The sequence below is a fragment of the Solanum dulcamara genome, chromosome 12 (assembly GCF_947179165.1).
Source record: "Solanum dulcamara chromosome 12, daSolDulc1.2, whole genome shotgun sequence".
In the NCBI taxonomy this organism is placed as follows: domain Eukaryota; kingdom Viridiplantae; phylum Streptophyta; class Magnoliopsida; order Solanales; family Solanaceae; genus Solanum; species Solanum dulcamara.
In genome coordinates, this window is record NC_077248.1 from 28,005,418 (window position 1) to 28,031,599 (window position 26,182).

Here is a 26,182-nt window from a genome sequence, read left to right on the forward strand (position 1 = left end):
ACATTTTGTCCGCTTAAAGTATACGCTAATTTTCTGAATATAAGCTTAGACAGTTTTGTGTTTGTTGTTGGTTGTAACTTGTAGCTGAGCATAAACAGCTTCAATGTCGATATTCGGTGCCACTGCTGCCGCGAACACAAATCCCAATAAGTCTGTCGAGGTATTCTTTCATCAATTTTGGTTGATTTACTCCAAGTTTTTATCTGCTTTTCCAAGTTTCCCTTTGATTCCGATTTTTTTCCATGTTATTTGAAGTTTTTGTTTGAAGTTTCTAGATATGTGTATACGATTAGTACTGAAAATCAGTTTTCTTTTGGGGACGGAGGGAATGCAATTAGCTGTTAAAGTTAAATGCGAAATTTGAGAGTATTGTTTTTGCTCATGCTTGAAATTGTATATAACATTTTGGGTTAAGGTTCAACAAGCTCCTGCTGATTCTGTATCAAGCCTCTGCTTCAGTCCCAAGGCTAATCTTCTCGTTGCTACTTCATGGGATAACCAGGTTGGTTTGTTTTCTGTTGATTTAAAAACCTTCATGGGTCTTTTTACTTTTTGAGTAGGGAGAACTGTGAAATTTAGATTTTCCTTAAAAGATAAAATTATTTAGTACTGGAAACAAATGAACTTGAATAGACCGGAAACTATATAAATGATTCATATAGTTGAACTGAACTGATTGGGATTGATGCGTAGTTGATTGGTATTTCTTTTTCAGCATGAGAAATGTTTGATAGGCTCTCCAATCATCAATCCCTGTTTGTAGTCTGTCCAAATAGGTTGTTTACATAATATTAGAAAAGCTTATACATCTTTTAAATCTCTTACTTGTGTAGATAACTCTACTTGTGGATCTAATATGGAGGAGTATGTGATAATTAAGGGTGACAGGAAATCATGGTGCAGGGTTGTAGTACAGAGACAGACATTTATTTTTAGAAGTTCTCTTTTTATCTGTTGAATGGATATAGGCATGGAGGGATGGACAAGGTAGTTACACAACATATTGGGTTTTATTAGTAATATACATATGCCAGTAAAGATTTTTGGACTGGGAAGAGGGGGCGAAACAATGTTAAGATACCGCCTCTCTTCTATTTCTAGATGGTTTTGTTTGTTAGGTGGAACTGGAAATCAATCTTATTATGTGAGCTTTTCTAGGTGCGATGCTGGGAAGTGATGGGAAGTGGAGCCAACGTTGGAACTGTACCCAAGGCCTCTATATCACATGAACAGCCGGTAATATATGGGCATTTTGCTGGTAAATTTAGTCTTTTTTTCTTTATGACTTGGATTTATTATACAATCTATTTCTGGCAGGTTCTATGCTCAACTTGGAAGGATGATGGGACAACTGTCTTCTCTGGAGGTTGTGACAAGCAAGTGAAAATGTGGCCGCTATCTGGTAGTCAACCTGTAACTGTAGCCATGCATGACGCTCCTGTCAAGGAATTGGCTTGGATCGCAGAGATGAATCTCTTGGTCACAGGAAGCTGGGATAAGACTCTGAGGTAAGTGGAACGTGAAGTAGAATTTGCTGCATATTGCATTTCTCAAAAATATGTGTCTTAGGGGCCATTGTTTCAAGAGGCCTGAATCTTAATACACATCTGAATGTCTGATGTTGTCTTTAGATAGGATATGGAATGAATCCATTCTTGGGGTCAAATAAAGACAAAAAAGGGTATGTTTAAGAGTGCTTGTCTTTTCAGCATCTGAATGTGCGAAAATATATTTCTGTTTAAACATAATGAATATATAATTCAAATAAAAATGTAATTAAATATTATATCTACAAATATCCAAAAAATTCTTAACTTAAAAAAGCTTAAGTTATCATTTAAAATAAATTGTAATATTTGAGGGTAGAAATGAAATACTATCGCCACTTGAGAATTGCAGTAACCCAGATTTGATTTGAAAATATGAACTGTATAAAATCAAGTACATATGAATTTCACTGCTTGAGAAATGCAGCAACCCAAATCTGGTTTGAAAAAATCAACTATATATAGTCAAGAAAAGATGAATTTAGGCAACCAAAGCTTCTCAGTCCATGGTCAATTAACAAAAATTACATATTACATTTTTAACTGGAATTAAGGACGGAGGCTTATGCAGTTAAACCAATTATCCTGGTCATATGTCACTCCTCACTCACCAGGAAACATAAAACTTCTCAACAAACCCGAAATACTCACAATTACATTTGCAACATATTCGAAGCTTGCAAGATAAATTGAAGGGAAAGTTAAACAATTCTGCAACAGTAGATTCGAGAATTGCTTAGCTGTTGCCACCTCCAAAGAAATATCTCAAAGAATACTCGAAGCAAAACTTTTGTACCTCTCTTCTTTGTATTGAACTATAACCTACCCCATCCAAACCCGCTATTTTCTTGAAACTGATCAAACCCACTATTTTTACCAGTGCCTCCTATTTTAGCCACCGGTCTTCTCAAATCATATTTCAAAAGGGGTCTTGTTAAACCCTTATCTCAAAACTCTGAACTATCATTAAAATACAGAATCAAGGCTGGAGAATCCTGAATACCCAGCCAGGACTTTATATCCTGTCAGTTTAAGAGGAAAAGATTGGGTTGGCTGGTAGATATTTGGAAGAGAGAGATGGCGTAGCGTGAGTTTTGTGAAAAGAAAAAGCAAGCCCAACTTTGAGTGAGATGGCGAAGCGCAGTGTTGTGAAAAAGCGCCGAAGCGCTCGCTTTAAGCGTGAAGCGAAGCGAGGCGAGGCCCTAGCGCTTCAATACCGTGAAGCGAAGCGATTTCAGAAAAGCGTGCGCTTCATGGGAGAAGCGAGAAGCACGCTTCATGTAGAAGCGAGAAAAAAGCTCGCTTATTTGGAAAAAGCGGGTACTGGAAAAAATAATCTCAGTATTAAAAAATTTATAGAGAAAATCATTCATATTTTTCCTCATAATTGTATATTAAGAAAAATTATAAAGTTAACTTAGTGCTACTGCCAGGAAGGTCTAAAAGCGAAAGCATGAATCACTTGTCTGCCACAAAGTCCAAAAGGTTACACTTAGAGGATTGATAATTATGTATAGATTAATTTATTACTTTGGTCACTTCCATTTCATTTTTGTTTGAAACTATTTTTTTATTATTCAATCCAGATATAATATTAATATTTAATTAGAAAGCTAATCAAAATTACTTATAAGAATACTACTGATCTGCTCACTTTATATTACTTTTTCCATTTCATTTTATTTGACACTATTTTTCTTATTCTTCCGTCCAGATATAATATTAACATTTTTATAATTTCTTAATTAAAAGCTTTTATTTCTACACAAATACTATGATATGTTTACACTCACAGTTTCTAAAGGTTCGATTTGGTACTCCTTCCGTTTCAATTTGATTGTTTGGTTTTGACTTGATACAGAGTATTAAAAAAAACTTCTGAACCTTGTGATCTTAAACTAAAGATATATTAATTGTATTTAAATATTTTTTAATCTTGTGGTTTTAAGGGGAGTACTTTAAGGGGCAAGGAAAAAAGAGTAGCTACAGATTCAAGTTCAAGTTCAAATAGAAGTAGAACTCTTGTTGATGAGTCCTCCGATGAGGAAGAAGATGAGGACCAAGTAGAACCCTTGTTGATGGCACTTCAAGAGTTTGAGGATCTTGTTGAAGAATAGGATGTTAATCTCTTTGTGATTTGGTTATGCATTTGCTTTATATGTTGTTACTTATGAGGATTATTGACTATCCATTTACTTTTTAATCCAAGTCTTTTGAGTTTTTGATTATTTATCTATGCATATTTTTTATTTTTTATTTTTATACTAAATAGCACTTTTTCTGAAAAAAGCATGCGCTTCGCTTCACGCTTCTTGCTTCTGTGAAGCGAGCCCCCATCGCTTTTTTCCACTTCTCACTTCTCAAAACACTGGCCAAGCGTGAGTTTTGCAAAACAAAAAAAGCGAGCCAGACTTTGAGAGAGAATTTTTAGGGTCTGAATGGTGTTAAAACTTTGGGACATATCTCATTTATTCAGATCAATTAAGATGTTTTAAAAATAAAAAACAAACAAATGCACTTAATGAGTTGAGACTCAATGATTCAGATTCATATCCTTATTAAGTGAAAACAAATGAAGCTTTAGTACAACCAACTTCATTATTTTGTGGGTGACTGGAAAACTAGAGTTTCAAACCATTGTTTTGTTAGTCAAAAGAATGATTCATGTAGTAAACATATTGGCGTTAATTTACTCAAAATAATGCATCTTCCTAGGGTGGCGGTTTCATTTCAGTTCCTGCATACTCTTAAGTCATTACTCTCTTATATGTAGTCAATCAAGTGTCATCTTTCTCTAAGGTTCTATTTTTTGGGGGTTCACATGCTAAGATTCTTTTTTTAAAAAAAATATGTTGATCAACGCCAAGATTCTGTAATAAACTTTGTATTTAGCCTTTTGTAATCCTGGGCACAATTTTTTGGCAGGTACTGGGATTTGAGACAGCAAAATCCAGCATACATCCAACAACTTCCTGAGCGCTGCTACGCACTTACAGTGAAATATCCTTTGATGGTTGCTGGCACAGCTGATAGAAATCTTATAGTTTACAATTTGCAGAATCCTCAGGTATTACTCCTCATTTTTTATGGAATTATTCAAGTCATTGGAAAGATTTTAGCGGTTAGATTTCGTACTTGTGAGCAATTTGGTTAATCTTTATCTTAGTTAATTAGTATTGTTGGCTGGAAATACATACTATGACACATACTGTACTACTAACTGATGTCTCTTCCATGTGAACTTTTTTCTATAGTGTAGTGGATATTTTTTCTGATGGTACCTTTTTATTTTTGTCCACAACTCCTAAATAAGCAATTTGATGTTTATAAGACTGTTTTATGAAGTTTCTTTATTAGAGATTAAATACTTTCGTGCAACCATTTTTGTGCATCAATGTCATGTTTTTTTTTGATATAGAAATCAACAACATACCCAGTGAAATCTCACAAGTGGGGTCTGGAGAGGATAAGAGGATAAGATGTACGCAGACCTTACCACTATCTCATTAAGATAGAGAGGTTATTTCCGAAAGACCATCGGCTCAAAAATCACAGTCTCAAGTAAAAGAGAAAAACAATATATATAGCATAATGGCAAAAAAAAATGAAAAGCGATGCAAATTTACAAGACAAGAATAATAACGATAGCAAAGTAGTATGATAATCAAAGGCAATAATAACACAACTATAAAGGCACGCCTAGACGTACGACCACTCTAAACCGACACACGGCAAGACACCATTCTACCTAAACCGACACACGGCAAGACACCATTCTACCTAAACCGACACACGGCAAGACACCATTCTATCCCTACTAGCCTTCTACCCTAATCCGCGACCTCCATTCCTTGCTATCTAAGGTCATGTCCTCAGTGATATGGAGTAGCATCATATCTTGTCTAATCACCTCTCTTCAATACTTTTTCGGTCTAACCTTACCCCTCCGCATAACCCCACATCCAACCGCTCGCACCTCCTAACTAGGGCGTCGACACCCCTCTTCTGCACATGCCCAAACCATCTCAGTCTCGATTCTCTCATCTTGTCTGCCACAGATGCCACTCCTACCTTCTCCCGAATAACCTCATTCCTAATCTTATCACTCCTAGTGTGTCCACACATCCATCTCAGTATCCTCATCTCCGCAACATGCATATTTTGAACATGAGAGTTCTTTACTGGCCAGCACTCCACTCCATATAACAATGTTGGTCTAACCACCATTCTGTAAAACTTACCTTTAAGTTTAGGTGGTACTTTCTTATCACACAAGACTCTAGAGGCAAGCCTCCATTTCATCCACGCTGCCTCAATGCGGTACGTGACATCATCATTGATGTCCCCACTACTCTGGATGATGTATCCAAAATATTTAAAGCTTTCTGTCTTGGGGATAGGTTGGGTGGCAAGCCTCACTTCCATGTCCTCTTCATCCGTTGCACCACTAAATTTGCACTCCAAGTATTCTATTTTGGTCCTGCTCAATCTGAACCCTTTGGACTCCAGCGTTTGTCTCTAAACCTCCAACCTATCATTAACTTTGTCCCGAGTCTCATCAATCAATATTATGTCATCCGCAAATAGCATGCACCATGGAACCTCCTCTTGAATAGAACGTGTCAGCTCATCCATCACCAAGGCAAAAAGAAAAGGGCTCAGCATAGATCTCTGATGTAGTCCCATCTCAACAGGAAAATGCTCTGAGTCACCTCCCACTATCCTAACTCGAGTCTTGGCTCCAGCATACATGTTCTTTATTGCCTTAATATACACCATCGGAACACCTTTAGCCTCCATACACTTCTCCCGAGTCTCATCAATCAATATTATGTCGTCCGCAAATAGCATGCACCATGGAACCTCCTCTTGAGTAGAACGTGTCAGCTCATCCATCACCAAGGCAAACAGAAAATGGCTCACCATAGATCCTTGATGTAGTCCCATCTCAACAGGAAAATGCTCTGAGTCACCTCCCACCATCCTAACCTGAGTCTTGGCTCCAACATACATGTCCTTTATTGCCTTAATATATACCATCGGGACACCTTTAGCCTCCAGACACTTCCAGAGAACATCCCTCGAAACTGTCATAAGCCTTTTCAAGGTCAATGAAAACCATATGGAGATTCCTTTTTCTTTCTCTAAATTTCTCCACCAGTCTCTGCATAAGATGAATTGCTTTAGTAGTCGACTGCCTCGGCATAAATCCGAATTGGTTCTCTGAGATTGACATCCTCTCCTCACCCTCATCTCCACCACTCTCTCCCAAATCTTCATAGTGTGGCTTAGTAATTTGATACCCCTATAATTATTATAGTTTTGGATGTCACTTGTACAATGGAACCATAGTACTCCACCTCCATTCATCGAGCATCTTAGCAGTCTTCAAAATAACATTAAACAACTTAGTCAACCACTCCAAACCTGTCTTGTCAATGCTCTTCCAAAAGTCCACCAGAATCTCATTGGGCCAGTCGCTCTTCCCCTCCTCATCATGCTAATAGCACGTCTAACCTCCTCCATCCTAAAATGCCTGCGGTACCCAAAGTCTCAAAGACTATGAGAGTACGTCAAATCACCCAGTAGAATGTCTCTGTCTCTGTCTCCTTTCTCGTTTAGGAGTCTGTGGAAGTAAGCTTGCCACCTTTGCTTCATAGAGGTCTCATCCATTAACACTTCACCTTCCTCGTCCTTGATGCACTTTACTAGTTCTAGGACGTGGGCTTTTCTCTCTCTCGCTTTGGCGAGCCTATACAGTTTCTTATCCCCACCTTTTTCCCCTAATCGACATATAAGCATTCAAAAGCTGTCGTCCTAGCACTGGTGACCGCCGACTTCGCCTTCTTATAGATATCTTTAAGCCTACTCTTCTCCTCCTCATCCACGCACTCCAACCACTCCGTATAGGCAACCTTCTTGGCTTTCACTTTGCCTTGTACTTCTCCATTCCACCACCAATCTCCTTGACGACCACCAAAGATTCCTCTCGATACCCCTAGAACCTCGGTAGCTGCTTTTCTAATGCAACAGTTGTCATGTCCCACATGTTTTCACATCTCCACTACTACTCTAGGCCCCTAAACCAGTCAACTTCTCACCCATCTCCCGAGAAAGGGCGGGAGTTAGCACCCCCCCCAATTTAATCCTCGGTCAGTCATAAAGGGTCTTCTTTCTCATATCCCTCTTAATCTTCAAGTCCATCACCAAAAGCTTACGTTGGGTAGTAGTATTCTCACTCGGAATAACCTTGCAATCCTCACAAAGGCCTCTATCACCCTTCCGGAGGAGTAAATAGTCATTCTGAGTCCTAGCTACCGTGCTACTAAAGGTGACCAATTGATTATCCCTCTTCAGAAAACACGAGTTAGCAATAACCAACTCAAAAGCTTTAGCGAACTCCAGGAGCGATACCCCGCCGCCATTCCTTTCTCCAAAACTAAAGCCTCCATGGACATCATCAAAACCATCAGAAGTTTTACCGATATGACTATTGAAATCTCCATCAATGAAAATCTTTTCGGTACTAGGTATACCTCTCACTACCTCATCCAACTCCCAAAAGAGTCTTTGACCTCTTCATCCAGGCCCACATGGGGTGCATATGCGCTAACAACGTTTATAACAAGCCTGCCTATAACTAGCTTAATAAACATCATCCTATCACTGATCCTCTTTACCTCCACCACACACTCCCTAAGGTCTGCATCGACTAGAATACCTACTCCATTCCTATCTCTTGAGCCTCCTGGGTACAATAATTTAAATCCGTCCACAACCTGAGCTTTGGAACCTACTCATCTAGTCTCCTGAACATAGGCTATATGAATCTTTCTCCTCTTAAGGCTATTCACTAGCTCTATGGACTTCCCTGTAAGCGACCGTATATTCCACGATCCTACTCTCAACTTATGAAAACACGTCTCCCTCTTACCATTATTTCCCCTCACCTTCAACCCCAATTGAGGACATGACCCTAGTCCACCATCAGTAACCAAAGCCACTCACTGAAACAATATGAGCTACAAAGTAAAGAGCCTCCTGAGTACCATAATTTAAATCTGTCCACAACCCGAGCTTTGGAACCTAGTCATCTAGTCTCCTGAACACAGGCTATATGAATCTTTCTCCTCTTAAGACTCTTCACTAGCTCTATGGACTTCTCTGTCAGCGACCCTATGTTCCACGATCCTACTCTCAACTTATGAAAACACGTCTTCCTCTTACCATTATTTCCCCTCACCTTCAACCCCAATTGAGGACATGACCCTAGTCCACCATCAGTAACCAAAGCCACTAAAACAATATGAGCTACAAAGTGAAATTGATCACAAATAAATCCAGAAAATACAAGCAACAAGATAAAATGACACTATATAATGTATAATAGCAAGACAACACACACTAGCTAATAGGCAAATCAAGAACACTAAACACTAAGTGAAGAAGGAAATTGAAGAAAATAACTAAACACTAATGGTAAGAACTAAGAAAGAAGAATAATAATCAAACTATCAAAAAGTGATACTAAAATATAAATGGGAGCACAAATAATCAGTTGAGGAGAGGAAAGATAAAACCTGGCCTGGAAAATATGTGATGGAGATTTTGCAATTTGCCGGAAAAGTTGCCGGAAATCAATAGATCTAGGTCATATCTGAAGGTATTTCGCCGGAAAACGAGCAAAAGAAAGAAAGAAGAAAAAAAGGAAAAAAAAGAATTCCTCCGGAGAGATGGGTCTCGTCGGAAAAGCTGAGGAAGAAGAAGAAAAACAAGAAAGAAAGAGAAAACAAAAGCACTAACAACTGGGTCTCAAGAAACAAGAAAGAAAGAGAAAACTCGAATTTAGCCGGCCGCCGGAGAAGATCGGAGAAAACCAATATTGATGGAAAAACGATTTTGTTCAACACTCATCACCACTCTGTTATGGACAGTCGTTAATACTTACTGAGTACTTTTATGTGTGCAAATTTTGATCTAGGTATCAGCTTCTTTCCTTCGGCTAGAAAAAAAGAAAAAAAAAACTACAACAATCACTTCTTTTGATATAGAAATCAATTATTTTTTTAAAAAAGCCAGTGTATCCTAAAGATGCAGTGGTTAAAAAGCCAAATTGAAGCCCCTATGTAAAGCTTAGAGAGCTAATCAAATCCAAAAGATCATCTATACCATTTACATATGTGAATTTACACCAGAAATACATCCACTAAAAAATTGGTGTTCAAGGGGGAGTGGGGATCTAAATTACTCCATTGTAAGATCTCTGATTGTCCTTCAGGAAGGTCCATAGAATGTTGCCTGGAATAGTATGACACTTATTCTTCTAATCGATTTGCTCACCTTTCAACCACACCAACTTACGTGCATCTCTATGAGTGTAAGCATAACCCACTCTAGGCATGTAGACTCGAGAAGATGTCCCAGACAAGGTATCTAAGACGGTCTTTGCAACAAGACACAACGGAAGGAGATTCTTGGAGTCTCATCTCTACGTTACATGTGTAACACCCATTCAACAGGAAAACCCTTCTTCTTTTTAGATTCTCTGAGTAAAGAAAGCCCCAGGCAAAGCTGTCCAACTGAAGCAAGCTACTTTGTCAGGTCTTTTGTTTCTTTGCGAATTCTTAATCAAGTGCCTAGAGTTATTCAAGTTTTATTGGCAGGCCTACGCAGTGAGAAGATCTCTTTTCCACCGGTCCATCTCATGTTATCGTATGTCCATATGCATTGTTTTACCTCCTGAAAACTGCTTGACAATGCCATTAATCTTTCCACCTCCCAATCTTGGCAATTCCACCACAAATCTTCCAGCTTCCACTACTACAACCTGCAAATTGTAGAATCAGGATAAGAGATAAACTGTAAATGTCAGGGAATTCATTTTTAGTGGAGTCTGACCTATATCCGAAGATATTAACTGAACTAAAAGTACCTTCCAGCAATTGCGGTTTATTGCTACAGTTATTTCGTCTGTTCTTTATGATTTTACTGGAGAGACTAGTTTGTCAACTCTTGGTCTTTCTACAATTTTGGCAGCCAACTATTTTCTACTTTTCGTGGGCCTAAAGTAGTAGTAGAGGCCAGGTCACTCTATGGATAGAGTGATAAAACTAGTAATGTATGATATAATATGTAAAATAAATTGTTAATATATCCAGACCTTCTACGTATGATGAAAGATTGTCATATTAGTAAAACCTTTTTAGGAAGCATTTTCACTTCAAAAAATTTGAAGTTGAAGGCTTGCAATGTCCAAAATAAACATTTAGAATGTTAATTAACATTTTCATAGGTTTTGGTCCATGTTTCTCTTTTTACTCTTAGCACTCACTATTTTTTTTAAAAGAGTTAAGATAGACTAAGTTGCTCGGACTCTTCACTTTCGGTGTTGCACCCATGGGTCGTGTCGATATGATGGGGGTGTAGGTGTGAGATCCGTACTCAATCTGGTCAGCTGGATTTGGATACTTTGACCAAATTCAAGGAAGAAATTTTGGACAGATTCAATGATTGATGTGAATCAAAACAAAAACTAAGGTGATATTGAAGAAAATAGAATACCTTGTATATATAAATTTTTATTGCACTCCCTTTCCTTTTATCTCCTTCCAGGATTCTCCTCTTGATCAATTAACTCCTCAAGTTTTCCACATAATTTCTTATAATTTAGGTTTCATAACTCTATTTTTGGATATTTGAATTATTTTTATCCAAATCTCCGCACTCGTATCCATACATGGACCCATATCCCCGAATCTTAAAATTTAGATCATAGAGAATCTGACCTCTAGATCCGCACCCGTATCGGACACCCGCACTCGAGTCTGAGCAACTTAGAAGATAGGGAAAACTTGAGGATACTCTTTTTATTATATTTTTTTGAGAAGGTTAACTTGTGTTATTAACAAGAGAAGTACACCAATAGTGTGCTCCTGTAGTACAACAACATACCCAGTGAAATCCCACATATGGGGTCTGGGGAGGGTAGAATGTACGCGAACCTTACCACTACCTCATGGAGATAGAGAGGCTGAATTACATTAAAACTATATAGGAACAAACTAAAACCTATGTCCCTCATAAACTATCTTAAACTAGGGTAATCTCCCCTAGATCCTTAGGTACAATATGGATACACCAAAAGTATAAGGTTGCTAAGAAGTTCATTTTTAGGCTTTGGAAGGGAATACTCTTGTTCTCAAAACATCTTTGATTTCTCTCCTTCTAAATTGTCCACCCGATGCAGGCAGGGACAATCTTCCATCTCTCCTTGTGCCCTGACTGATTTCCATTTCTATTCCAACATGCTAGGACTTCTGGAGTATTCCTTGGCATGGACCATCTAATACCCCTCAGGTTAATGAACCATTGCCATAGTTTCTCAGCCTCTTTACGATGAAAAAAAGGTGGTTTATTGTCTCTGTCTCAGCTTCACAAAAAAAAATCTGGAGCATAATTTTCTTCCCCTTTTCATAAGGTTGTCCCGAGTCCAAATAACTTGACTTGCAACTAGCCAAGTGAAACATGCCCCCTTATATGGTATCTTCCCTTTCTAGATCATCTTCCAAGGCCACAATTCCTTGGTTTGAGTTGAGATATCCAATAACTTGTAGGCTGATTTCACCTTGAACTTGTAATCTTTGTCCATCTTCCATACAATCTATCTTCCTCACAGGTCAGGCTCTTAGCTTGTTCCAAGGTATTGTAGAATGAATCTTTCTCTCCACTTTCCAGTCAATGAGGAATCTTCTGTCGGACAGATTCCAGCCTTGTGCATTTCTGACTTTTGAGATTGTAGCTAGCTTCTGTTGATTGGGTTGTAGATGTCTATAAACTGTTGCCTCAGAGGTGTTTGTCCCACCCATACATCATTCCAGAAGATGGTCTTTCTACCATTTCCCGCTTTGATAACAAAATTACCCCACATTCTTGTGGCCACTGATTTCGAATAGTTCTCCATAGTCCCATACCATAAGGAATTTTAACTTCCTTAGTAGTCCATGGTCCTTCCCTACCATATCTTGCAATGACGATTTCCTTCCATTGGCCCTGATCATCTGCTGCCAGTCTCCATAGCCATTTTAACAGAAGGTTCTTGTAATTTCTTAATTCCCAAACTTCCCTCTTTTTTGTTGGTTATAACAACATCCCACTTGACCAAATGATACTTCTTCTCCCCTTCACCATTACCTTGACAAAGGAAGTTTCTTCTGGAATGGGAAAAAGAGACATCATGTAAGTTGGCAGACCACTGTTGATCAAAGTGACTCTGCCACCCCAAGGATAAGTATTGACTTCTCTAGTTTACCAACTTCTTGTCACATTTCCCACCACAGAGTTCCATATGTTCATGGACTTACTCTTAGCTCCCAAAGGTATGCCAAGATAGGTGGTGGGAAGTTCCCTATCTTGCCACCTAAAATGTTTGCAAAGGTAGTGATCTCTGGAACTTCATTAATAGGGTAGACAAAACTCTTTCCCCAATTTTTATGAAGTCCAGAAATTGCTTCAAAGAAGATGAAGATAACCCCTTCTCTGCATCATAGAGCACCAAGGTGTGATCAACATATTGCAAATAAGAAATACACTCCCAGAGAGTCTCCCTCAGTCACTTTGAAACCCTCAATTCTATTATTCACCTGAGCACTCTTCAGCATATCACTTAGACCTCCCATAGCCAAAATGAAGAGAAAAGGAGAAAGGGTGTCTCCTTGTCTCAACCCTCTCCCAGAGGAAAAGGAGCTAGTTGGAGAGCCATTGATCAAAATAGAGAACATCACTGTAGACTCAAAACCTCATCCATTTTATCCGGGTGTTGCCAAACCTCATCCTCCTTAGTGTTCTCCATATATATTCCCAATTCAAGTGATCATAAGCTTTTTCTATGTCTAGCTTGTATAGGATTCCTGGGACTTTGAACCTGTATCTCATATCCACACATTCATTAGCCACCAGAATTGCATCCATAATTTGCATGCCCTTTATGAAAACCATTTGCTGATCATCCACTAGCTTTGGCATAACTTTCTTGAGTCTCTCTGTTAAAATCTTTGATAAGATTTTGTAGATATTCCCAATTAAACTAATTGGCCTGAAGTCTTTCAGTTCGGATGCTCCACCTTCTTAGGGATCAGGGCTATGAAAGTGGCATTGAAACTTTCTTCAAAGTAGCCCTGATCATGAAAATTCTGAATGGCAGCTACCACTTCCTGTTTTATCACTTCCCAGCACTGTATGAAGAAGGCCATTGTGAAGCCATCAAGGCCTGGTGCCTTATCCCCTGCGCATGAAAACACAAAAATTTTAATCTCCTGATCTTCAAATTGGCCTTGCAGTGTTGCGTTGTCCTCTTCACTGACCATAGACTGAAATCTAGGGTTGAACTGAGGTCTCCAAAATTCTGTCTCTGTGTATAGTTTCTGGTAGAAAGTAGTTATTTCATCTCTGATCCCCGCTGGTTCAGTCACATTGGATCCATTGATGATCAATTTATCAATGTTGTTGTACCTCTTGTGGCAGCTAGCAGTTCTATGTAAAATATTTGAGTTCCTGTCCCCTTCTTTGAGCCACAGGGTCCTAGATCTTTGCCTCCAAGTCACTTCCTCCCTCTTGGTAATTTCTTCAAACTCAACTGTCAATACTGCTCTTAAATAAGACTCATCATCTGATGGGGTTCTCTGGTCTTGTATTGTGTCTAAATCAGCTAACTGATTGAGGATGCTCTGTTTCTGCATACCTAGGTTGCCATGTACTGTTTTGCTCCACTCTTTCAACTTGACTTTCAGTAACCTCAGCTTGCTAGCTAAATTATAATCGGGTCTTCTCACATAAGTTACAGAATTCCGCTGTTCTTTAGCTCTTTCATTAAAGTCTTGAGTCTACAACCAGTTCTCAAACTTAGAATAAGAGTTTGATCTCTCCCAGTTACCACATTCAAACAACAATGTGTTATGGTCAGAAGTTACTCTAGGTAAGATTGATTGTTTAATCTTTCTAAAGGCTACTTCCCATCCCTCAGAGATCAAAAATCTATCTAGTCTTGCTGCAATATCTTGTCTATCCCCTTTCCTCCATGTAAATCTGCCACCTACAAGTGGTAAGTCTTGTATTTCCATGTCCTTCATAAATTCAGAAAACTCTCGGATCGCCTTATTGAATCTGTTGCAATTCTTCTTTTCTGATGGGAATCTTACTACATTGAAATCCCCAATCACCACCCAAGGTCCACTGAACAAACTCCTCACTGGCTCCAATTCTCCCTATACTTCTCTATCTTCTCTATTATTTGTGGCATAGACACCTGAAAAATGCCACCCAAAATCCTGTGATTACCTTGTGAGCTCACAGGTGATGTTGTAAGCCCCTACTTCACATACTTCACCTTGCCAAATACTACTATCCCACAAAATAATGATACTCCCTCTTGTCCCACATGCCTCTAGTTGTGCATGTTTGACCTTCCTATTCGCCCGTATCTCGTTTACAATCCTGCTTATATCTCCATTGATTTTGATTCCTGGAAACAATACACATCTGCCCTCCATTTGTTCATCATGTTTTTGATCTTCAGCCTCTTACTTGGATCGTTGAGGCCTTTTACATTCCATGAAACTATGTTAACTTTCATTTAAATTGTCTATAAACAACCCCCCTACTCCTTGTACCATTGCTCACAAAATTACTCGTTGGTTCCAGTTTCTTTAGCTCTTTCGGGACCTTCCCTATTGGTGTTATAGGAACTATAGCTCCAACCCCCTCCTCAATTGTTTGTCTCTTACTATCAATCGCCATGAAAAGGTTCAGAGCCACTTCTTCACAGCCAATAAAATGCACCCCAAATTCTTTGTTTAGTCTAATTATGTTCTGTTGGATCCATGAAGGAATTTCATTCTCTGCTACTGCACCACCTAAACTTAATGGTAAGTTCTACAGAACGGTGGTTAGACCAGCGTTGTTATATGGAGTGGAGTGCTGGCCAGTAAAGAACTCTCATGTTCAGAAGATGCATGTGGCGGAGACGAGGATGCTGAGATGGATGTGTGGACACAGTAGGAGTGATGAGATTAGGAATGAGGTTATTCGGGAGAAGGTGGGAGTGGCATTTGTGGCAGGCAAGATGAGAGAAGCAAGACTGAGATGATTTGGGCATGTGTAGAGGAGGGGTGTCGACACCCCAGTTAGGAGGTGCAAGCGGTTGGAGTTGGGGGTTATGCGGAGGGACAGGGGTAGACCGAAAAAGTACTGGAGAGAGATGATTAGAAAAGATATGACGCTACTCCATATCACCGAAGACATGACCTTAGATAGAAAGGAGTGAAGGTTGCGGATTAGGGTACAAGGCTAGTAGGGATAGAATGGTGTCTGGCCGTGTGCTGGTTTAGGGTGGTCTTAGGCCTAGGCGTGCCTTTATAGTTGTGTTGTTATTGCCTTTGATTATAACATTATCACATTACTTTGCTATCGTTATTGTTCTTTTCATATAAAAATTTGCATCGCTTTTCGTTTTTTGTGCCATTATGCTATATATATTGTTTTTCTATTTTAATTGGGACTGTGACTTTTGAGTCGAGGGTCTTTTGAAAACAGCCTCTCTATCTCCTATGAGGTAGTGGTGAGGTCTGCGTACATCCTACCCGCCCCAGACCCCACTTGTGGGATTGGGTATGTTGTTGTTGTTGCTACTGTACCAGTTCCATGCTCGTTACAGTTCAGTGGTAGGATATCTTCAATTGTACCTTCCTCCTCCTTCTGTTCCAATTGCTTGTTTCTTACTGTTTGAGTCTCCAGATTTGTTCTTTCCTCTGTTTGGATGATCGACATATCGTCGTCATCCCTCAGGGCTGCTTCAAATTCTAATTTATCACCTTCATCTCCACGTTCTAGTGGAAATAGATTGCCTTCTCTGACTTGCTCCATTAGAGTTCTGCAGTTTGCTTCTATTTCATCGAGTAATGGCTCGGAAAGCCTTTCAATATTACCGGGATTCTTTTTGTTTAAGTGAGGGCCCAACATTTTAATTTCTTTTCCTTTCTGTTGCTCCAAGTCACCTGCACACTCAATGAATTCAAAAACTTTTGTAGACCCCACTGGGTGTTCCTGTCACTAGCTGGCAAGGGCGTGGACTTTGCTGCTCCACCCTTTTGTATTAACTGTTGAGTCGAAGTGTGATCCCTTTTATCACCTATGACACCTAGACCTTCTTCTCCAACGGAGAACCTTGTCGGTGTGTCATCCCATACTTGTATGATATACCCAAAACCCTTGAAAACTATCTTCACCTCCTTTGGAATGGGGTTCCGTTGTTTTTGACAAGTATTCTTGCACATTTTAGGTGATTGTGTAGTTATGTTTCCTCTGTTTTTGCCCAGCCACCACAGAAGTCTCCTACTGCTCTGAATACATTTTGTGACCACAGTTGTAAAGGGATGCCAACCAATCTGATCGAAGAATGATGTACGTCTACCCTAGGTTGAATTGCACCACTGTCGGCGACCACCATTGTAGCCGTATGCTCTGGTTCATTCAAGCGGCTCTCTTCCTCTGAGAACATTTTCAGCAACAGTAATGGAGGAAAACTCAAAAAGGAAATGATTGTGTCCCATCTTGTTGATGTTAAGGCCATGAGCTTGGTTCCAGTTTTTACTTGCCCATCTATGGACTTTCGAGAGGATTGGAGTCTCAGATCCATTTGCTGGGAAGCTACCAACAAGACTTCTGTCTAAAAGCTCGTTCCGAGTTTGATTGAAGTCTCCTTCAATAAAGATGGTGTCCCTTCTCTTCTTCGTGATGGCTGTATCCATCTCTCTAGAAGACCATTTACTACTCCTGACAGTCTCTGCATAAGGGATCTCTTTATCAATCATCTGGTAATTCTTACTAACTGTCTTGTTGGCCTTGTACTAAATGAACTTTTCAATTTTGGTGGCCAAGTCCCACCAACCAGCATTGAATGTGATTTCAGGGACTATTAGTCCAGCTCTATTCTTTCCTTGTAAGCTGATAATGCTTATATATGTCACCTTGTTATTAAAGTTTCTTGCACAAAATACATGTGATACATGCTCCTGCCTTTTCCATCTTTTAACTACGTTTCCTTTCACCTTTGATGCTTCCTTGAGGATCGAACAAATCCATTCCATTGTTTTCTGACTAAAGCTTGCTCTGCTCATCATGCGAGATACATCTCTTGCTATGTCGAAAGACTTGAAACCCATCTCGAGGAAAATCATATTTCCTCCATTATCTGATAATATGATGGAAGGAATGGTTGGGAAGAAAAGAAGGAAGAAGGGTGGATTCCGATGACAAAAGGTCACTGGAGGAGAGTTCTGCCCTTCTCTGTTAGGAGAGAGGACTTTGGGAAAGCGTGCCAGGGAATTCTCTTGGAGTAATATTTTTTTGTTTACTTACGAAACACTAGAAAATAAGTAAGAAACCAACTTGTTTTCCAAGAAAATATTTTCTAGGAAGACATTTTCTTCCTCCCTACCAAACACAAGCAAGTTTATACTTAATTTTTTTTATTGTTGTTGGATATTCAAGTATTAAGATTACTAGCATTTCCTTCAAATTGCTAAAAACTTATATTTCCTTAAAATTGTTACAGACTGAGTTCAAGAGAATTCTCTCACCTTTAAAGTATCAAACTCGGTGTTTAGCTGCCTTCCCTGATCAACAAGGTTTCTTGGTGAGTAGCTATTTTATAGTGTAGTTTTGTTACTGCATGATCTAATACCTTCTTGTGTATGCTATCTTAAATTGCTCAGTCTTATTTTTTGCCCACCTTATACAAATGTTAGAGTCCCATACAGGGAGTGAGATTAGTAGAATGATCTCAGAGCTTAATATTCTGAGCCGATACAAATTCCTTCTTATATCAAACTAAAGATGAACAGATAAAGAGAGCCTAAAAGAGTGTTATTACCTTTGTTTTGGCAAATTCTCCAACACTTGAGTCAAGATCCTTTCCTTATAATGACAGTGTTCTTACATAATTTCTTCCACTGGAGACTGGAATTGGTCTGCATAAGACACTTCCTGTTACATGAGAATTACGTGGTATTTAAAGAATTGGAAACATGCACAAATCAACGAAATCAGACTGTTCCTCAAAGTTTTAGGCCACTTGTGCTGCCTCAAGGAGGAGGTAAATCACTCAGTTGGTTCTCTCCTAAATTGGGAGATGCCAGCTGATATTGCAAAGTCTCTCTCTTTATGATGCTCGCAATATCTTCTTTATCTGCCCAATCACTTCATTCATACATGGGCCTTCTTTTTTCAATAGCTTATGAGACAGTCCTAGCTCTTCAAACTCTTTTGATCTCTCTCTAATAAATTTTCTTTTTTCCTTTTCACCTTTTCTGTTTGTTTTGGGTGGAGAGGGTGACGGAGGAAATGATTAGACTTTCTTGAATTATTCAGCAGTCTTGAGAGAAGCAACCAAGGAAGCTTTCTATCAACAGTGAACTGAACTCTTGTAGATGTTTTGTTTGTAAAGCATTTTGGATCTTTCATAAACAAGTCCAAGAAAGGAAAAAGTAATAAATGTTACAGGCTGATCCAAGAAAGACACTTCTACTAAATCTATTTTAGTTATTTTCTGAGAAGGAGTTCTATGGTGCGTTTGGGTTTTGCTGTCCAAGGCATTCTTGAACGGTTTTCATATGTTAATAGCTTATTTTCATTCTTACATGTGGTCTGTAAATAATTCCCGATATTGTGAATACATTATGTTATATCAAAAGCATCTAGGTTCTAGACTCATTGAGACACATATCATTATAATATTATACATCCTATATTTAGGTTGGCTCTATTGAAGGTCGGGTTGGTGTGCATCATCTTGATGATTCACAACAAAGTAAAAACTTCACATTCAAATGCCACAGGGAGGGCAACGAAATTTACTCAGTCAACTCTCTGAACTTCCACCCTGTAAGATCTTTTTCTCGTTTTATATTTTTATATATTTCATTCTTCCAGCCTCATTCTCTATAAATTTTGCTGTTAATGCTGCATCTTTTGGGAGGTAGAGGATGTGTAGCTGTATCTCAAATCGTTTTTCTAAAAATCTGGTGGATATAGTGTTGAAAAGAGAAATTGCCAGTCAATTGCTGTGTGGACAATTCTTGGCAAGTTATTGTTAGAAGAACCGATATGATTGTGCACCATTTCAGTTGTCCTTACCTTTAGTCTGGTATTCTTAGCTTAGGTGAAGTAGGGAGAACTGCTAAGGGTAAGAGCAAGAGTCCTGAAAATCTATAGCAAGCTTGTGTTAAACACAAACTCAACATAAAGTTGATAAACACAACACTGGAAACTGCTTCTTAAAGTTGGTCTTTAGGGTAGTTGTCATTGTCAAATAGACTTTATACTATTGCTAAATACTACTAATATTTCTACTTCAACTCATTCATCATGTGTTACATCTGCCTCACCCAGACACATGGAACATTTGCAACTGCGGGATCTGATGGTTCCTTCAACTTTTGGGACAAAGATAGCAAACAGAGGCTTAAGGTATCCTTGATCCTTTTTAAGTGCTAATTTCTATGAAGTTCAGACATTTTTTTTATTTTTTATGATTTCTAGCATGTATTCTTTATGAATGGAATTGGCATACATATAAATGCATGAAATTGATAAAGCATCTTTCTTTGTTTAGAACATCGTAGTTTCTGGACATTAAAAGCCAAATGTCTCTCTTCATTTTTTGTTTATTCATTCATTTGATTATGACAAAACTATAATGTTGCAAAAGAGGATTTCTCTATAAGAACTTACTTGGTCGACATAGACCTGTCTGAATATTAGGTTTTCGAATCTAGGAATTTCAAGGATTTCTCGAATCTTCCTCTGTATTATTAGGTACACATCAGCTTTATAACAAATTTATAACTTTATAGTCTGGATCAGGTGACCAGTAAATTTTAGCAGATAGTCATTCGTGAAGTAAAGGAAATACTATTTGTGAGTTCTTCATTTATGAGAACCATTATGTTATGTCCTCTGGTACCTTTATTTTGTTGCTTTTAGATACAAATTGTCTTCCTCTTGAAGAAACTTTTATGGCTTTCTCCAAATTGGTGATGTAAGGAGTCACAAGTGAAAAAGAAAAATATAAACGAAAAAACAACAAATTAGAGCATGTTAACACAGTTGTTCTACCATTTCCACAATAATGAATTCTATCAAATAATAATCCTAACTTGGAAATCAATTTCTTCGCCTGATAGAATTAGTTATGTTCAACTCTGGGTTATAGAGTTCATAGCAGCTTGAGGAACACTCCAATCTGATTTGATATCGATAGTCTAACAAAATGTGGACTCCCTATACATAGTGGACGACTAACCTCTTTTAATTGTTGATAGAAGCACATTGCTTCTTCACTGGGTATTTCCTCGAAATACTGTTCGGGTCTCATCCCTAGTGTATGCAGAAAGTATCATTGACCATTTCATGCACCCTATCATGTTGAACACTATTTTCATGTGAAGACCTACTACTTTCACCCACGATCAAATTATAAAATATATACAATTCACCCCTCGATCTCTCATGATTGGTCCACACAAAGTATTTAGGCTTAAATCCATTACGATAGATATGAACCTTAACTTTTTTCGATTTAAAAGCTTCATGTAATTGCATCACTCACAAGGACACCTAATCAACCCTTGACTTTGAAAAGGGTAAAGTGACATTGCATGGGTGATAAATACTCTCGACACCTTGAACAAATTCATCTCTCATGCCCCCCCAAGTTTCACTAGTTCTATCATAAATCCAAAAACGGTGATTCATAATTCATTTACAAAAGTATACATATTCAATATAAATTAGATTACATATAAATTTAGTTTATTAATTTGATAGTTAAATTTTATTATTTAATGGTTAATAATTATTCGACCAACATCCTCCAAAAAAAGTAAGTTGGATTTCAATGTAATTATATATTGAGTATTTTAGATTAATTACTAAAATTATATAAAGCACTAAATTAATGGATAAAATCATTTTATTTTAATTTTATTCTCCAGAATATTATTCATTTCTAAGTGTTACTTTGGATGGATAAGTAAATAGGATATGTCTGAATTAGTGGAGACTTGGGATTATAATTTAGTAAATGAAGATATATATAATCCCTTATTGTGGTGATGAATATGGATTTACTTTATCTTTTTAGTCAGAAAGTCTTGAATTCGAGCTCTTGAAATAAAATCTTTGCGGTATGCTTTTCCTATAATGATCTTATATGGCTCAAGTACGAATTAGTCTGGGTAAGGGCAACACTTAGTTTAAGGAACTAACCTTGATCTGAACTTTGTATTTGTTTTTAAAAATTATTTCATATTTACACATTATAAATTTAAAACTCAATCACTTAAAATGTCCAGAATCTCGAATGTATATGTTTCAATTTCAACTTTTCTTTCAACAATTTTACACTATCTTCCTACCCAAAGGAAATTTTACTAAGGAAGAAATCTACTCTTGTCTTGCATCTTAAAATTAACCACATCGCAAAGTAAATAAGAAACACAAATTCCTAACTTCAGAGGCAATTTCGAACGAATTCAAGGACAAACATGAATAAATTCTCAAAATTTAAGAACAAATGAATCCAACAACAAACATACAAACAATGAAATCTAACAAGAACATAAACAATGTGATTGAAAATTTAAAATATCCTAACCTCTTAATCTTGGGCTAAAAACAATGGAGATGGAGGAGGGAAGAGGGGTTCTGGGAGGGACGGCGGAGGTGCACCGGTGGCCTAGGAGGGTGAGGAATCACTGGAAAATTGAGAGAACAGAAATGGGAAGAAAAAAACGTGAATGGGTCCAATTTAATAAGAAAAACCAACGGACAGGGTCAGGTTGTCAGTCACTTTTTCTATTATATGAGTTGACCAGATCTTGACCATAAAACCAACGGACAACCCGACCCGAAAAACTGACATACAACTTGACCTTGTCTGTCGGTTGTTCGAATTAAATAAAAAAATTATTTCTATATTATCTTTATATTTTAAGAAAATTAATTAATTAAATAATACGACAAACAGGGTGGGGTTGATAAAACATTTTTTTTACATCGGTTTACCCAATTTCATCCCGGTAAAAATAATCCGCGCCAAAATGTGTGGAAAAAACGAGGGATGAACCGAGGGACAGAGTAGTTGTAGTATGAAAATAATTGTAAAACAAACAAAAACTAAAGAAACCAAGGGACGGGGTCGGTTTCCCTTCGCTTTCTTTGATCGACCCAGTCCCTCGATTTTTTTGGGTCAGTTTTGAACTTGTTTTTAGTAGAGTCCGCTTAACCCGTTTCATTCGAATACTTGATCATTTTTTCTTTTAGGGCTCGTTTGGTACGACAGATGAGAGAAAGTAATATTGGGATTAATTTTAAAATAGACTTATTCCATGTTTGATGGGATAAAATAGTGGGATAACTTATTCCGGGATTGTACTGATATTTTTATCCCACATTGAGGGTGGATAACAATACTAGAATAATTAATCTCGAGATAATTTGTTCCCTTACCAAACGAGCTCTTACAATTTTATCCTTACTTTAGATGACACTTTTTATTCTAGGATATCCTAAATGTGTCGGTGTTTGACACATTTCAGTCTTATTCAACTTTCACAACTTTCAAAAATTAAAATTCGTTTGCTATTCAAATTTTTAACCTTGGATGTATATTTTCTCTATCAAACAGCTTTTTAATCATTACTATACATACTTTTCATTATCAAATTTTTCCACTTAAATCTGTGTCAATGAAATAGTGATATGAAATGTGGAATGTTGGCATGCTTTTCGATAACGCTAAGCATGTTTTGACACCGGCTCATTCTTCATAGCATGTTTGAATCTTTAATAGTGCAATAACATAATAATATTTTAATACAACAACAACAACCCAGTTTGATCCCACAACGTGGGGTCTGGGGAGGGTAAATTGTATGCAGACCTTACTCCTACCAAGGTAGGACGAGTGTTTTCGGGAGACCCTCAGCTCAATAAAGTATAAAAAGACGTTAGATAAGGCTAAAAAGTGAAGTGGTCAATAAGTTCAAAGCTATATGATAAGGCACAGAACGGAGACGCTATAAATAAAATAGAGTAATCAAAGTACGGAAAGTACGGTAAGTAAAAAGTAATAAGATAATAGCAGACATTAGAGAACAAAAAATTATAGTGTGCTAAAGCGTCTACAAATACGATAGACTTCCGTGACTATGTACTAACCCTCTACCCTAATGTGGGTCCTCCACACCCTCCTATCTAAGGTCATGTCCTCGGTCAGCTGCAGCTGCGCCATATCCTGTCTAATCACCTCTCCCCAATATTTTTTCGGCCTACCCCTACCTCTTTTGAAACCATCCACGGCTAACCTCTCACACCTCCGCACTGGGGCATCTGAGTCCCTCCTCTTCACATGCCCAAACCATCTCAGTCGCATTTCCCGCATCTTGCCTTCCACCGAGGCCACTCCTACCTTGTTCCGAATAGCCTCATTCCTAATTCTGTTGCTCCTGGTATAGCCACACATCCATCTCAACATTCTCATCTCGGCAACTTTCATCCTTTGAACGTGGGAGACCTTAACTGGCCAACACTTCGCCCCATATAACATGACCGGTCTAACCACCACTTTGTAGAACTTGCCCTTAAGTTGTGGTGGCACCCTCTTATCACATAGCACACCGGAAGCGAGCCTCCATTTCATTCACCCTGCCCCAATACGGTGTGTGACATCCTCGTCAATCTCCCCGCTTCCTTGCATGATATATTTAACATTTATAGCTGCATTTGGCATCTTCCATTATGATTTTTATGTGTGTTTTCTCAGGCAATGTCAAGATGCAGCCAGCCCATACCTTGTAGCGCATTCAACAATGATGGTTCAATCTATGCATATGCGGTATGTTTTTGGTTACTTTTTTTTTAGTAGAACCTTTACTAGGAATATCTTTTGTCGTTCATGCTCACCCTTTCGCGAGGGAGTGTTCTCTGTGCCACTAAGAAAATCATTACTAGGATAGTTACCCCAGTTCCACTTTAGCTTTTTCTTACAGAATTAATGCAGAATCCCCCCCCCCCTCCGGCCTTCTTTTTTTTCTTCCTCTCTTCTTCCCTTTAGTTCTTGAATCTGCTAACGTCTTATTGTTGCTTAAGTATCTGATCTTCTCTTAGTCTTGCATGCATATTTGCTTCAGTTTTCAATATTTTTGTCTGATTTTGTGTAGGTTTGTTATGATTGGAGCAAGGGTGCAGAAAATCATAATCCATCAACTGCAAAAACATACATTTACTTGCACTTCCCACAGGTATATTCCATAAACTGCATGCTCGGTTTCTTTATATTTGAACCATATAAACTCATCAATCCCCAAATGAAAGAAAAAGACGTATATTAGTGTTTACAGCTATAAGCAATTAACGTATTGTATTTTTCATGGAGGATTCTGAGGTTAAAGGCAAGCCACGAATTGGAACTAGCGGTAGAAAGTGAAGTCAGCAGGAAAGCTTCTTCTCACCATTTCAGAGAGTTTGTTTTGTTCTGTACATTGCATTTTTCTGTCTGCAGTCTTGCAATTAATTTGTGGGAGTAGGAGTTTGAGCTTTTGAACACTCAGAAGATAGTGATTTGAGTCTGATATTCCTTATTAGTAGGAGCTTGCTTGTAGCAATACTTTAATCTCCTTAGAGAATTAGATAATTGCTTAGTCTCCATCTCTGCTTCACTAACATGTAGCCTCTGAAACGTCCTGGTGGTGATTGATAGCCATATCTGTACTTTCTGTCTGAAAAGTCGAATTCTAGCTGTTTTATTTTTTGAAATACGTAATTACTTCATAAAGTAGAGTCGTCAATGTGTCTTGAAGTTAAGGGGTGGCAAAGGGGGCATTTGAACTGAATTTGGGTGGTTTAAGAGTTGTTACAATTGCTCAATCCTGTTCGAAGGTTTCATGGTTGAGATCGCTCGGGTCAAGATGTTACACAATGGGTCATAATCTAATCTGTCTAACTAGGCATAATCTAACCTCTCCTCGTAGAAATGAGGGTAGAAATGAGGGTGAGGTTGTGTACAATGTCTTTGTAGTTTGGTCCTTTTCTAGATGTGCATAGCGGGAGCGGGGAGTTTAGTGCATGAACTTTTTCTAAAGTCCTATGCACTATTTAGTTCGTGCTTCACCTCTTTCCACTCATCCATATGAATTAGTTTTAGGGTACGTGTGTTGTGTGTTGTGTGTGTATCTTATTTTAGGGAAAAGGGCTAAAAATACTTCTAAAACTATAGGAAAAGGTTTAAAAATATCTTTTATTCCTCTTTTGGTCTAAAAATATCTTTTTACTCATCTTTTTGGTCTAAAAATATCCTTTCATTCACTTTTTTGGCTAACTATAACCATTAAAATTAACAATCCGTTTTTTATTTTTAATAATATTTATCATGAGTTATTTTCTTATTGGATGAAATAAAAATTCACTTTCACTAATTTATTTATTTTGATAATTTATCTAAGTCAAAAATAATATACCTCCTCAAGACTCAATTTTTTTTAAAAAAATCTAATAGTTTTTTATTGCTATAGTTTTTTTTTTTT

General features: G+C 38.0%; 1 protein-coding gene across 1 annotated transcript; it reads left to right on the plus strand.

Annotated features, from left to right (window-relative positions):
• On the plus strand, window positions 1-25,307 carry LOC129877224 (protein RAE1-like). Its single transcript, XM_055952712.1, has 11 exons — window positions 1-160; window positions 416-502; window positions 1,159-1,236; window positions 1,318-1,508; window positions 4,473-4,614; window positions 18,154-18,234; window positions 19,353-19,481; window positions 19,989-20,066; window positions 24,424-24,495; window positions 24,821-24,901; window positions 25,036-25,307. The coding sequence occupies exons 1-11, from the start codon at window positions 104-106 to the stop codon at window positions 25,084-25,086; spliced, it is 1,047 nt and encodes a 348-aa protein (XP_055808687.1). The 5' UTR covers window positions 1-103; the 3' UTR covers window positions 25,087-25,307.
• Window positions 25,308-26,182: the final 875 nt, after the last annotated feature.

What these genes read in the sequence shown, in the direction of transcription:
- LOC129877224 (XM_055952712.1), top strand. Translation starts at nt 104, where the DNA reads ATGTCGATATTCGGTGCCACTGCTGCCGCGAACACAAATCCCAATAAG. An exon ending in ACAATTTGCAGAATCCTCAG is followed by an intron (nt 4,615 to 18,153) that starts GTATTACTCCTC and finishes AAATTGTTACAG; the next exon opens with ACTGAGTTCAAGAGAATTCT. An exon ending in CTGATCAACAAGGTTTCTTG is followed by an intron (nt 18,235 to 19,352) that starts GTGAGTAGCTAT and finishes TCCTATATTTAG; the next exon opens with GTTGGCTCTATTGAAGGTCG.